We start from the raw sequence: 13,030 nt of genomic DNA, 5'->3' as shown, positions 1-13,030 counted from the left end.
CTAAGGGGACTCACTGTTCCCAATATTTTGACACGGTAGGCGTGGCCTAAATCGGAAAGCTTACTGAGGTACATCAGCCGCTTTGAAGCGCCTCAAGAATTCTGGTTTCGTCGGGGCTTAGGCGACAGTACGTGCGAGAAAGTTAGGTTAGGCTTAGTTCATTAAAATGTTTAAGTTTAGATATGAAATGGATTCCAGTGAATTTGAAAAAATAGGCGCTTCATCTGCAAGGAAATCGCCAAAGAAGTAATATTTCCGAGAGCTAAGTTATGTTTATAGGAAAGTGCTTGTTAAAATAATGGAAACTTTTCACCTGTAAACAGAACATATGTCAAAAAAGCTACCTGGTTAAAAAGGAACACTTGTTGCATACCGAACAGGTGAAAGGTTTCCATTAATTCAACAAGCACTATACAAACAGTAACTTGCAGGTCCTGGCTCTCTGAAATATTACTTCTTTGGCGATTTCCTTGAAGATGTTTTATTGAAGCACGTTCGCGGATGGCTTCCGCGCATTTATGATGCATTGCGCGAAAATCTCTTGAGAAATAAATAGTTGACGACCTAGCCACTAGGAGGTGCCGCTTGATAAGACCTACCACTTAATAACCACTAAGTGCTCGTAGAACAAGAGGGACCTTATGATATACTCTTAAGGTGGGGTGGCGGAGTGGGTAGCACTTTCGCCTGGCAGCTATAGATGAGCCGGGTTCGATCCCATCTTGTGGCACTGATTAAAGGGGTTATCCAAAGAGATCTTCGGTTTCCCCGTTTACATTAAAACTTGTGGAGGTTAACAGCAGGAATCCATACTTCTACTTGGAATGCTTATCGCGGCAGATTTTCGTCTTATCCAACAACTACGTGAGAGGAGAGCGCGCGCAGAGGGGATTTTCTCCCAGTAGAGGAATGGATTCCTGTTAACTGTAATAGTAAGGATGGTGAGCTGTTGGCTCGCGTGGCATGAAGGTCTTGCCTAACCCTCCTACGCATTGTAACCCGGCTACCGGAATCAATGGCTTTAAAAGTGGTGCCTTGGTATTAGCCTAGCTGATTATTACTATCCGTGCAAAGGTATTGCATAACTACTTTAGTGAGTTTGTCTAAAGCGAATTTCAATAAGATCGAAAGTAAAAAAAATAAACTAATTTGCCTCGAATAGATCTGAATATCCTCTAAAGTATTGGTTTCTATCGAAATAGAAATGCATCGAAACTGACAAGCGTCCACAAAGATGTGGTTCGAAATAAAATATTCTCGATCGAAAATTTAATAAGCTCGAAATGGATTTGTCTCGAATATGAAATCCACTAAAATGTTTCGAAAATGATAGATTTGAAAGCGAAATTTTTTCAATTTTGGTAGCATCAGAAGTAAATAAACTGTTTATTGAAATCGCCCAATACCTCCACCGGTGACGTAACTATCTCGCCCATCATCTTTCTAATTAATTAATATTAATTAATTAATTATGATCCACATTAAAACAGAATATGACAACCTTGTATTACACGAATATGTTATGATTGAACAGAAAACCAAATGATTTTTCTTCGTAAATTAACACAAAGATTTTTGTTTGCGAGCTTGAGTTGAAAGTACTTAAATTATAAGTTTGCTGTTTCTATATGGGTATTATTATTTAAAAATAGTTTCGCCGCCGCAACTACAGATGACTCGCGCCATCTATTAACCAGATAATGCAGTTGCACGTATGTTTATTAATTTAATATGGCGACAATTTATTCAGTGAAGTAACGTTGATTTGGGGGTTGTCTGATTGATTTAAATCAGTGATTTTTAAAAGAATTGCGTATTATACTTCAATGTATTTATGAAAATGTACAAAAGTAGGTTCTTTAGAAGTTTGAATTAAGAGAAAATGCAATATAATTTTACTATTAATTAATATTTTAATTTAATAAAGATTATTTAAAATATAGTTTATGTTATCGCTGCACTCAAATTATTTATCAATTTGTCAAGAAAACAATCATACAACCTTAAAAAATCAATAAAATTAAAAAGTCAATTAAAATCAATAAAAATCTGATTTCAATCAAATAAATAATTTTTTTGAATTAAAAAAAAGTCAGGGTAGGGTAAACGTAATTGACCGTATTTCTATGGCGTCAAATTTCGCTCAAAAAATCCCGAAATATGATTGGTCGGATCTACTGTAGCGTTTTGATAACTTCGCTTTGTTTACTTTTGACTCTAGTTTAGTTATCCTATATTTTGTTTGCAAAGATTGTAAACGTGTATTAAAGTTGTTTATGACCCACAGAATTTGCGAGTCATCCTTATTCTGATAATTTGGTTTCATATGCTTCCGCTAATATCATAAATCTGCCATTTTTATCAAATAATTTTATGTCATAATTTTATTTTTATACATAAACCTAGAATGTATAGATTTATATTTAAGGGGGATGACGGCAATAGAGGTGGGGGGGGGGGAGAAGATCGTCACAGGCTGGCGCTCAATCGCGTCAGTTTTAAGCCGCGTTCACACCTACCATCTAAAACGATGAGAGCGCTCCCGCAACCTTTGGATGGCGTCGTGTGAACAGTGACCGTTGCGCGTCCCAGCGTTGCAGATCGCTTCGGCTGAAGCGCTTCGTCGACCAATTTGGCAGCGATTCGTGACGTCATCCAGCCGGTTTTTGAAAACCATGAGCTTTTTTATAAAGAAAATCGACAACCGTGGATTTTTTTGTCTCAGAAGAAATTTTTATTAATTTTTTAGAAGCAATAGTCTTTCAACTTTTGGTATATTTGTTTAAAAAAATACTAATATCTTCTGTTTGCGCGTATCTTAAATTTTAAAAACGTTACTCAAATGTGTGAGCCGACGAACTCCTAATTGTACGACTTTACTACGCATGCCCGATTTTCTTCAAAACTCACTGGAAATCAAACGTGTGAACAAACAGATTTCCAAGCGCTAAGAACCGCAGTGAGAACGAAACGAGGCGAAAGCCGGGAGTAGTGGCGTACTCCTGTAATACCAAGCGTCTGGGAGGCAGAGTTTGTGGATGGCCGTGTGAGGAAGACCACCAATCCCCCAACGGGTGGTCGGAATACTTCCGCCACGGGTGTCCCCACCCCTGTCCACACGTATCCCCCCGTTGGCTTGGCCGTTACACTTATCTCAACCTGATTAATCAGTTATTGTGTGGTGGTTAGAGGAGATGAGTTTGAGTTTAAAATTTTGGAAACGGGAATGAGATGGAGTGAGAGTTATCACAAAATTCTCAAAAATGCACCTCACTGCTAGTGACTAAAGCAGGCAATTACCAGCTGCCGGGTTAAATAGGCCTTTCTATAAAATAAGCTACGCTAGCTGAACTTTTTTTATGTAGCTGATTCGTCACGAAATACGTAGAAGTTCGGTTCAGTTCATACTTAAAAACAGGGTTCGTCGTCGAATTTACTCTTATGTCCTTGGCTTTTCGTAGTAAAACGTCATCGATACGTCACCCGTGACGCAGAAGCAACATCAAAACCAGAAGGCCAATGCCACTTTACAGAAAGACCTACTGCGTAGGAGGGTGGTTGCAAGCTCTCTTCACTTACTATTACCGTTACCCTCAACCCGTTTTTATGGGAAGGGGAAATAGAAGAGCCATTGGGAAAACCCATCTAACCAGCAGGGATATAACTTACAAACTCAACAAAGAATTTTCACCCAGTGCCACAAGCTGGGATTGAATCCGGTTCCTTTCGCTGCGAAGCGAGAATGTCAACCACTTCGCCAACCAACTCAGCATATTTGAAAAGAGGAAGTTACAGCTCCCTTTGAAGTGTGAACAATTAATTTTAACTTTTAAAGAGTTAACTTCGAAAACATTGTCAAACAAGCTGACCACCGGCCAAAGGCGATGCTGTAGACGTTTAATATTAATATGTATATTTGTCTAAATAGTCGCGGCAAACGCTAGAAGTTTACTATTTGTTTCATTTGCTAAGCAAAAGCATTTGTGTTGATAAAAATCAACAGCTGGATCTGTGGTAGCTGCTATAATTAGGTGAAAGCGAGGACGAATCCCAACGTTTCCATGATGCCCTCTTTTTCAAATTTTGTGGGCGGAGCTAAATTGAGTAATATATGTCGTAGGTCAATAACTAGCCATATTTACAAAGAGTACAAATAATAATAACAATTAATACAGTATTTTAATTTTTTCATATTTTTTTATATAATAAAAAATTAAAAGAATATCATAATTCAAATTAATCATGTTTATATTTAGTATGTAAATTAATATAATTTTTATATTTAAAATATTACCAATAATTATGATTTAAATTAATTATTACTTAAAATTTGCGAAAGACTTTGTAAACCCATTACAGGCAACAGAGGCCACCACGAAATGTTTAGTATTACATGTACTAGTGTAGTTAATTTTCCAGAAAAATAAATTGCGGAAAAATTTCCAGAATATTTTTCGATATAAAATGTCTAATATCAGTGAACATACTACAAAACCATAATAGTGTTACATTGTTAATCAGTTTAAACTAGTCTAGAGGTTTAGTTTTACTTTTAGAATCGAAAAAATGAGGCGAAAATGCCACTTTATTTAAATTTTCAAAAAATATTAGACTAATCATGGAATGAAATATTTTTTATTTTTTTCGTAAAAATTCGGAAAAGTTTCCGGAAAATAAGGCCTCGGACTTACAACACTTAAATGTACTATCAATAATAGATTTGCTTGTTCTCAGTAGCTAGAAATACGCATAATGTCTATCGAAGAATAAGTTGGATTACCATATGCGTAATAATCAGCTAGGCTAATACCCAAGGCACCACCTTAGGCCCAAACTATCTTGCGACTTTTAATGCCTTAAGCAGATGGCCGGGATACAAGGTGTAGGAGGGTGGTGGCAAGCCCTTCATGCCACAAGAGCCAACAGCTCCCTACATTTACTATTACCGTTATCCTCCACAAGTTTTTTATGGAAAGGGAAACCTAAGAACTCTGGGGAAAACGCCTTTAACTAATGGGGTGAAAACTTGCAAACTCAACGAGGAAGGAGTGGTTCCGAGTTTTTACCCAGTTTATCTTTATAACATCTCCATAGAACAAACTTCAATATGACCTTGTTTCACAAACAGATACTAAGTGGAGTTGAAACTGTTGAAACGCTTACAGTCTTTGTACTTTTGAAAATGTATATATCTTTTTTCGACCAATCGAGAAGCAATGTAAAAGTGTTAAAAGTTAGTTAAATATAGCTTGTAGAAAAATACCTTTATGGTATACTTATGAGATATTACGTTACATATGGTAGTACGCGTTCTAATTATTGGTTTTCGATCTTCTTAACTTTCAAATAATTTAGCAGCCCGTTAATAAAACCAAAAGAATGAAAAATGAACACTTTTTGAAACAATTATATTGTCCGTAAAAGTTTCGAAAGAGATAATATTTTATCCTTTGCGCGGAAATCGATGGGGGGGTTTTTTTCTTCAAATGAATTTTGATCCCGATAAATTCTATTTCCTGTAAATATGATCTTGTTAATAGACAAATTTTTCGATGGTTTTCTTCCTCTAGAGGAAAGAAATTTTCTCATCAAAGGAAACCGGCAAAATTTGTACCTCTACAAAGAACACTTCGAAAATTACGTATATTCAAATCAGTCAATAAACTTAACGTTAACAGAAGAAACTTTGAAAAAAGTTTTATCTATTTTTAAAAACTGACTTAAAATCTCTATTTTAAAAATAGCAGAATATCGCGTCAACAAAACGAAATAATGGTTGCAAGGCCCCACGGCGAATGTCCAAAAGGATTTTGACCAGGAACGTATTTGGGTTACGGAGAACGTGCGGCCCGTTTACAGAAGCAAGTACTACTAAGACCAAACTGAAATTCCTAATTCAAATTGAAACATTAACGACATCTGACGGAGACTCGTTTTAAAATATTTTTCTCGACCCAATAATTCGGAATCTTAACTATTTTTTCTATTTATGAATAATTAAAATGAATTAAATTCGGCAATTATTAATGTTTCACGATCTAAATTAAGAGTGAAATTGAAATTTCTGTAGCTAATTAAAGTAGTTTTCCAATTTTTTCTCGAAAGATGAACGAAACCGTTCTTAGGACTAATACTAGATGGCGCTAAACAGTTTTCGAATTGTAGGATTTCTGTTTGAGGGAGAAGCTTAGGTAGATCATGCTAGAGGTCGTAGAAGGTAATCTCTCATGTCTTCAGTAACCTACGTATGTTCTTTGAATTAGTAAATTTAAATTATAACAATTGAAAGTGGAAAAACATTATTTAGAGGATAACGAAATTTCGTCCGTGCTATCAAATAATTCTGAGGCTCAAGTTCGAACGTTTACTAGGTTTTACTTAATTTCTCCAAAAAAATGTGAGCGGTGAATCTGAAACTAATACTGTATTTTGTAGAATTATTTCTTTCTTTAGAAACGGGGGAATAGCTAAGGTACTTCCAGGTTACCAGAGTTTTACAATTTTAAAAATGAAGGGTTTCCGTTTGAGTGAGAAACTCAGGTATACTCCTAGGCTCTCAGTTGCCTACAAATTAATTCCGCAGTTATATTTTGGACCGTTAATGAGCAGTATTAGCATCTAATTGAAATTTATTAACAATTGTTCGTTTTCCCAGCTGCCGTTTTAGGATCTTAACGTTTGATATTGAAACAGCAGACCATCCGGCCGTTACAAGTTTTAGAATAATATTTATTTTGATAAAGATGGACAGAACTATTTAATAATACCAGAAGTATATAATATCTATCTTACGAGATAAGTGTCCATCATAAAAATGAAACTTGTGCCTTCGCAGGATCTAGACAATAGAGAGCTTAAGCAGGCTACTCTAGAAGTTTGAACAACAACGTCGGGAGTCACGTGTTACTTTTCCCGTTTGTACTCCGGAGTCGAATATTTCACAACGTCAAAACTACGCCATATTTCTGTCAAACTTACGTGACATCTCGTAACATATTTTTATTGTTTAAATACAATTACTGATAATTATAATTTATAAATAAATAAACATAGTTGTGAAAACTTATTATTTAAATAGCAGCGTACTTGTTAAAAAGCGTAAAAACTTGTTTGAATTGAAATACGCATAGGCGTTGTACAATTATGCGAATTTGGCGAAATAAGAACGAGTATATAAAGAGGGACATTTGTGGTACACCAGGTCACACGAAAAAACAAATAATTGAATTACGACAACACTCATACTCATACATAACACCTGTTTTAGTATTGTTCAAACGACTTTTTTAAATTCTTCGCGTACCCTGGGTTAGCGAATGGGGGGAAATTTTTAAAATTCGTTTAAAAATGTACTTTTATTGAAGGCTAACTAAAAGCGCCTTTAACCGATTTTAAAGAATGTCTCTGCTTGACTCCAGATTTTGTCGTCCAAACTTCTAGAGTGCTCTGCTTAACCTTTAAGTTTAAAATTACGCTTATTTATAAACCATATTTTTCGAGGAATACAGCAGTGGATATTTTCTTCACAAAAATCAAAAACTTGCGAAAGTAAACGTTTCAATAAGAGATGGACACTTCTCTCGTAAGAAATGTCTTATACAGGGTGTTTCAAAAGGTTATTCAAAATTTTTAAGGAGTTGAGAAGTATGCCTGTTTTTGTCCTATTTTCCTACGATGAGTTAAAAGAGCGCCAGAGTGTTTCAAGGTGTGGCCTACTAGCCCCTGGAAGTAGGCTGCAACAAGCGCAAAACCAAGCAGCAGGGACTTTAAATACTGTTTAAGTTTACTTTTTTTACATATCACCCAAACCTTAATGTTCGCATTTCCCTGCTGCTTGGTTTGAAGCTTGTTGCAGCCTACTTCCGGGGACTTGTAGGAAAAACTTTGAAGCTCTCTGGCGCTCTTTCAACTCATCGTAGGAAAATAGGAAAAAAACAGACATACTTCTCAACACACCACCTACAACTCCTTCAAATTTTTGCATAACGTTTTGAAACACCCTGTATAATAATAATAATAATAATAATAATAATAACAATAATCAGCTAGGCTAATACCCAAGGCACCACCTTCAGATATAGCCGATATTTTCTTTAAAAGTAAGACATTCCGTCCGTTACTTTCTGAACGAGTTGAACCAAACAAAACTTTTGAAAACTTCTCGTCGTTCGCGTTTGCAAAGTTTTGACGAGACCCTAAGACAGTCTTACACACGTTGGAACGTATCCTAATTCGTAGAGATATGAACAATAGCCAATGATCCTACCTTTGGAAATGCAGGACAGGACGACCAGCAGCAGCGTAGACCTCATACGTGGGTCTTTCTATTATCAGCGCGAAGGCAAGAGCGCGTGCTGCAATCTTTGCCCTCTGATCCGAATGAGATATCTATGGTATCTCGCGTTCCGGACAGCGCCAACTTAACGAATCATAACTTAGCGGTGCGACAACCGTAGCGAGAGTGCCTTTCCCCTTTAAAAGCTAACTAGAACTATTGACGATTCTCAACTGAGTCCGTGAAACCCGCGGCTGCACCCCCCCCCCCCCCCCCCTATTTCTCAGAGCGCGCGTCGCTCCGTTCTCTAACTTCCATCTTCAATCCATATATTCGCATCCTCCCGCGCGCGCCAACGATATATGTCCTTGTCCCTTTACCTTGTTCGCCGACGCCGACGACATCTGGCGGACTGCGCCGAAAGTCGATTCCCCTCTTCTTTTCCATTTTACGCGGGGTGCCCACCTGCGGCTCGCTAGACTTATACGCCTAGGTTTATACGCCTAGGTTTTTTTAAAACGACGCGAAAAACTTGCGGCTCGCTAGACTTATACGCCTAGGTTTTTTTAAAACGACGCGAAAAAACATTTAACCGTGATTGAATAGCAGCGTTGCCAGGTCTGCCCTACTTTTCAGAAACGCATTATCTGCCAGAGGGAGATTTTGAGATAAATCAAAATTTTGATTTCATAAGGAAAATTAGAAACTACGCCCATTAGGGGATAGGAAATACGTTGTTCAAGTATTTATAAGGTTTTTTTAAGAAAAAGGCAAAGTGAGCCTTTTTAAATATAACGTATCTACGAAATAGTTGAACGTTTCTTGCGGAGTTATACACCGTAAAATGCATAATGCGTTACCACGGTTTTTGCATCTCCTATGGAAAATGCATTTCTGAAAATTACGACCTTCTCGAGCAGACTAATTTTTTTAGATATCTACCAATGCGATATTATTCGGATATTGGGTTTTATAAAACAAAATGCGTTACTGTGGATTATTTGATTCTTTTCTTAATTTGTGAGTTAAAATGCGCGTTTACATCCTGGTATCACAGTAACTTAAAGGGCTAAAAATAAACGGATTTTAGAATCGAAATGTACTGAAATAATCAAACTCAAAATGTCAAAATTGGTTGATGATACATAAAACGTTTGTTCCGATGGGTTCGAAATTATTGACGTGTACGATAATTATCTTAGATCTGGCAATACTATTAGAGAGGTTATTAACAAGATTCATCTCAGAGGGAAAATCATATTTTTTATTTCCAAATTTGAATTTTGTTTTTCTGAATTTTACAAATGAAAGCGTACCTTACCTAATAAGTATACCCTGAAAAATTCAACATTCTAGATTAAATAATTTTTAGATAAAAACCATTTTAAACACACTAAATAAATCTGGCTCTTTTAATTTTAGTGAGGTTAAATATACTCATTGCCTACGCCACTATAAAGAACCGTACAAGCTTACCACCAAGGACGACTTGTTTCTTTACCTCTGATTCACGAAAGATGGCACTTGGAACTAAACCTAATGAGGGGTTTTCCAAGAGTTAGGCTTAACCTTTTCTAGTGAGACGAAACAACAATTTTTATTCAAAATACTTGAATTAACGAAATATAGGCCTACCTCCTTTTTCTTACATTTGGCGAATTGAACGTCTTTTTTTTACAATGCAACAGGTGGCACTTTGCACCGACATATTTCTCAGTGAACCTTGACTCTTGAAAGTTGTAATAATAATAATAATAATCAGCTAGGCTAATACCCAAGGCACCACCTTAGGCCTAAGTTGAAACTTTGCCGTCGCCTAGACAACGTGGTTCAGATACGAGAGAACCTAGTGGCCAAAATTTACGAATTAAAATGCCAGAAATAAATTGGAGAAATTTCCAGTGCACTGTCCTTTATCATAACTTAGGTAATTTGGGTGCTTGCTCGAAGAGTCGCAGGCCCGCTTTGACAATAATTTCACGTCAAAGGTCAAGAGGCCAAATGCCACACGATCCTCCGAAATAATAACGTGACCACTATGATGGGCGTTTTAATGTCAAGGCCGACCAAAACGCGTTACCATGCCAACGAACACAAGCCACACCCACGAGCAAGCTACGAATATTCAAAATAATTAATTAAATATATTAAAGACCTTTTTTTAATATAAATATTTTATACCTTTAAATACAAATATAAAGTAGCATACTCGTAACATACTAACATGTTAAAAGAAATATGCAATAAAGTTCAGTATGACATCGATTTCCTACTTTTTTTGTGATTCCGATTTTGACGTCAAGACACTCATCGTGATCAATTTTTTAGATTTTTAGTAAAACGCGTTGGCAGAAGGAAAATTATTTACCGCCATCTTGAAAAAAAAAAGCGATGACGGAACGAAACGCGTTCAACAAATTACTACGTCAATATGACGTCAAAACTCAGCGGTTACAATTTTAAAACATCGGCTTAAAATCATCATCTCAACATAGGGTACGCTCGGTAACGCTCATCAAAATAAATTATCTACGACTGTTCAGCTTGTTATTGAGATAGTGCAGTAAAGCCTTTAGACTAATGAACTCTCTTTAGCGGGAGATCTGGATAAAAAAATCGGTAAACAATAAGACCACGTTATAGTCGTTATTTTATGTATATGTCTATTGGAGCCGGGTTCGACCTCAGTTGTGGCACTCGGAACAGCTTCCGCGTTGAGTTTGAAAGTTCTCTCTTCACTGGTTTAAAGGGGTTCTTCGGTTTCCCCTTTCCAAAAAAATGTTGAGGTTAACGGTGGTAATAGTCAGCGTAGGGAGCAGTTGGCTCGCGGGGCATGAAAAGCTTGCCACCACCCTCCTAGGCAGTGTAACCCATCCACCTGAATTAATGGCATTAAAAGTCGCTCGATGACTTGCGCCTCGGGTATTAGCCTAGCTGATGAGTATTAACCGGCTCCGTCCGGAAAATTATGTCCTTGAGCAAACTTGTTTTTCATAAAAACGAAAATGATTAATCTATAGGTTCGGCTTTCAAAGTCTTCTCTTCAGCGCGTTGCCCCATGCATTTATGTTTTTGTAAAGTTTAACACTTTCTGATCAATACACGGGTCGCATTTATAAAACCTGTCAAAGCAGATCCCGCCAGCCTGCTTCTCAACGAAATCCCGTTTGAGAAATGTCTTATTAGGAAAAAAATACGTATTAAACTTATAAACGTCTCGGAGATTTAAGGATTTGATCCTCCAGAAAAAGTGCTGCCAGTAGGGTTTAGCGACATCAAATTTCCTAGAAGAATTACGCCAAATATTTCCATCATCGCCAAGTTAATACCCAGTTTCAACTAATAACTACAGATTATATTTTTAGATCAATTAATTTAGTATACGTTACGCAACGTTTCCGCATTCTCATTAATCACTTTAATTATTTTATTTATATTTAATACGTGAAAACGCGAATAGACGAGTATCACTGCCAGTGGTGTAGACAAGGGGAGGGTTTCCGTGTCGACCCCCCCCTCGGGTGTAACTTTTGCTGTACTAAAATTCCACCCCTTCTCGACCCCCCTTAGGTATTTTACATAGTTTAAACCCCTCCCTTGAAGGATTTCTGACTACCCCACTGATCACTACGCAGTTTTGGCTATGGCCGCCATTTTGTGCGAGTGTTTGTCTGCATGGGTGACGTCGTGTCACGAGGGACTGATATCCCTGGATATGAGTAAAAACACGTTTAGTTTCAAATTTGAAAAAATCTACATTTGGAAACAAAGCGAGTGTTTGTAAGCCTTGGCTACTCTATAAATAAATGAATGTCAGTGTCTGTTTATGGGGCTTCGTTACCAATTAAGCAGTTCCAAAGACAAGTTATGAATTGTATGGTTATTTGTAAGTTGTTACGTTACTTATGATAAAAGCAATGAAGTGACTTAATATGGAACTTGTGCGCGAATTTCCATTAAGCGTAAAGCTCTTTAAGAGAGCCAGTTTCCCCCTTAATTTAATAATTACTTAATATTTAACCATTTTTCGAGAGATTGAACAAGCAGATGGGAAAATTTCAAAGCAGATAGTTTTATTACGATTTTGACGTTGTTTGATGTCCACTCATCATGACCTAATTAAATCCGTGTCCAGAAATTATCTAATATTTTTTACATATAACTTAATTATAAAACGGTTATATTTTACTAGGCAACTAAAATATCCATTCGTAACTAACACTAACCTAACTGTCCAATTGATCTCTATACTTTTGCTTTCTCGACAAATATTACTCGAAATATAAATAGTAGATAAACAAATACTGTTGACATATACTGTTTGGGCACTCGCCAAGATTCTTAATTAATTTAATAGTTTTCTAGATATATCCTAATGATATTTGGTTAATAATAATACCATTTGTCCAAGTTTATTTTCAAATAACGACATTTCTTAAACCACCAAAGCCGTTTAATTGCAAGGGGCATTAACAATGGTCTTTAATTTGCAAGTTAGGAACTATAAGGGCTAGTGTCAGGCCGGTCAAGTCAAGAAATGCCTTTATATAAAAACCTTCCACGGCCGGTGTCCGTTTATTTACGATCGTTTGGCCTTTCTGTCCTCCTCTTCCTCCTCCTGCTTCTCTTCTTCCTCCTTGCTCTATTATACCGACGACAAAAGTAGCGCCTCGAAGATTTTGAAACGCAATTTCGTGTACTAAAATTGTAAATCAATAGTGTACCGAAACTGCCGAAACTCGGTGATACGACAAA

At 36.7% G+C, this 13,030-nt stretch overlaps 1 protein-coding gene across 1 annotated transcript in view; it reads right to left on the bottom strand.

Moving 5' to 3' along the window:
* Positions 1 to 8,462, bottom strand: part of LOC149925403 (uncharacterized) — a 51,593-nt gene extending 43,131 nt beyond the window's left edge. The window contains exon 1 of the mRNA XM_090161010.1: positions 8,267 to 8,462. Within this exon, the coding sequence (XP_090017136.1) occupies positions 8,267 to 8,312 (46 nt within the window). The 5' untranslated portion in view covers positions 8,313 to 8,462. The remainder of the gene's footprint in view (positions 1 to 8,266) is intronic.
* Between the last annotated feature and the right edge of the window lie 4,568 nt (positions 8,463 to 13,030).

The sequence above is a fragment of the Leiobunum rupestre genome, chromosome 10, assembly GCF_980474605.1.
Source record: "Leiobunum rupestre chromosome 10, qqLeiRupe1.1.hap1, whole genome shotgun sequence".
Classification (NCBI taxonomy): Eukaryota; Metazoa; Arthropoda; class Arachnida; order Opiliones; family Sclerosomatidae; genus Leiobunum; species Leiobunum rupestre.
The sequence above is the reverse complement of the archived record's forward strand: the minus strand, read 5'-3'. Positions and strand labels throughout refer to the sequence as shown.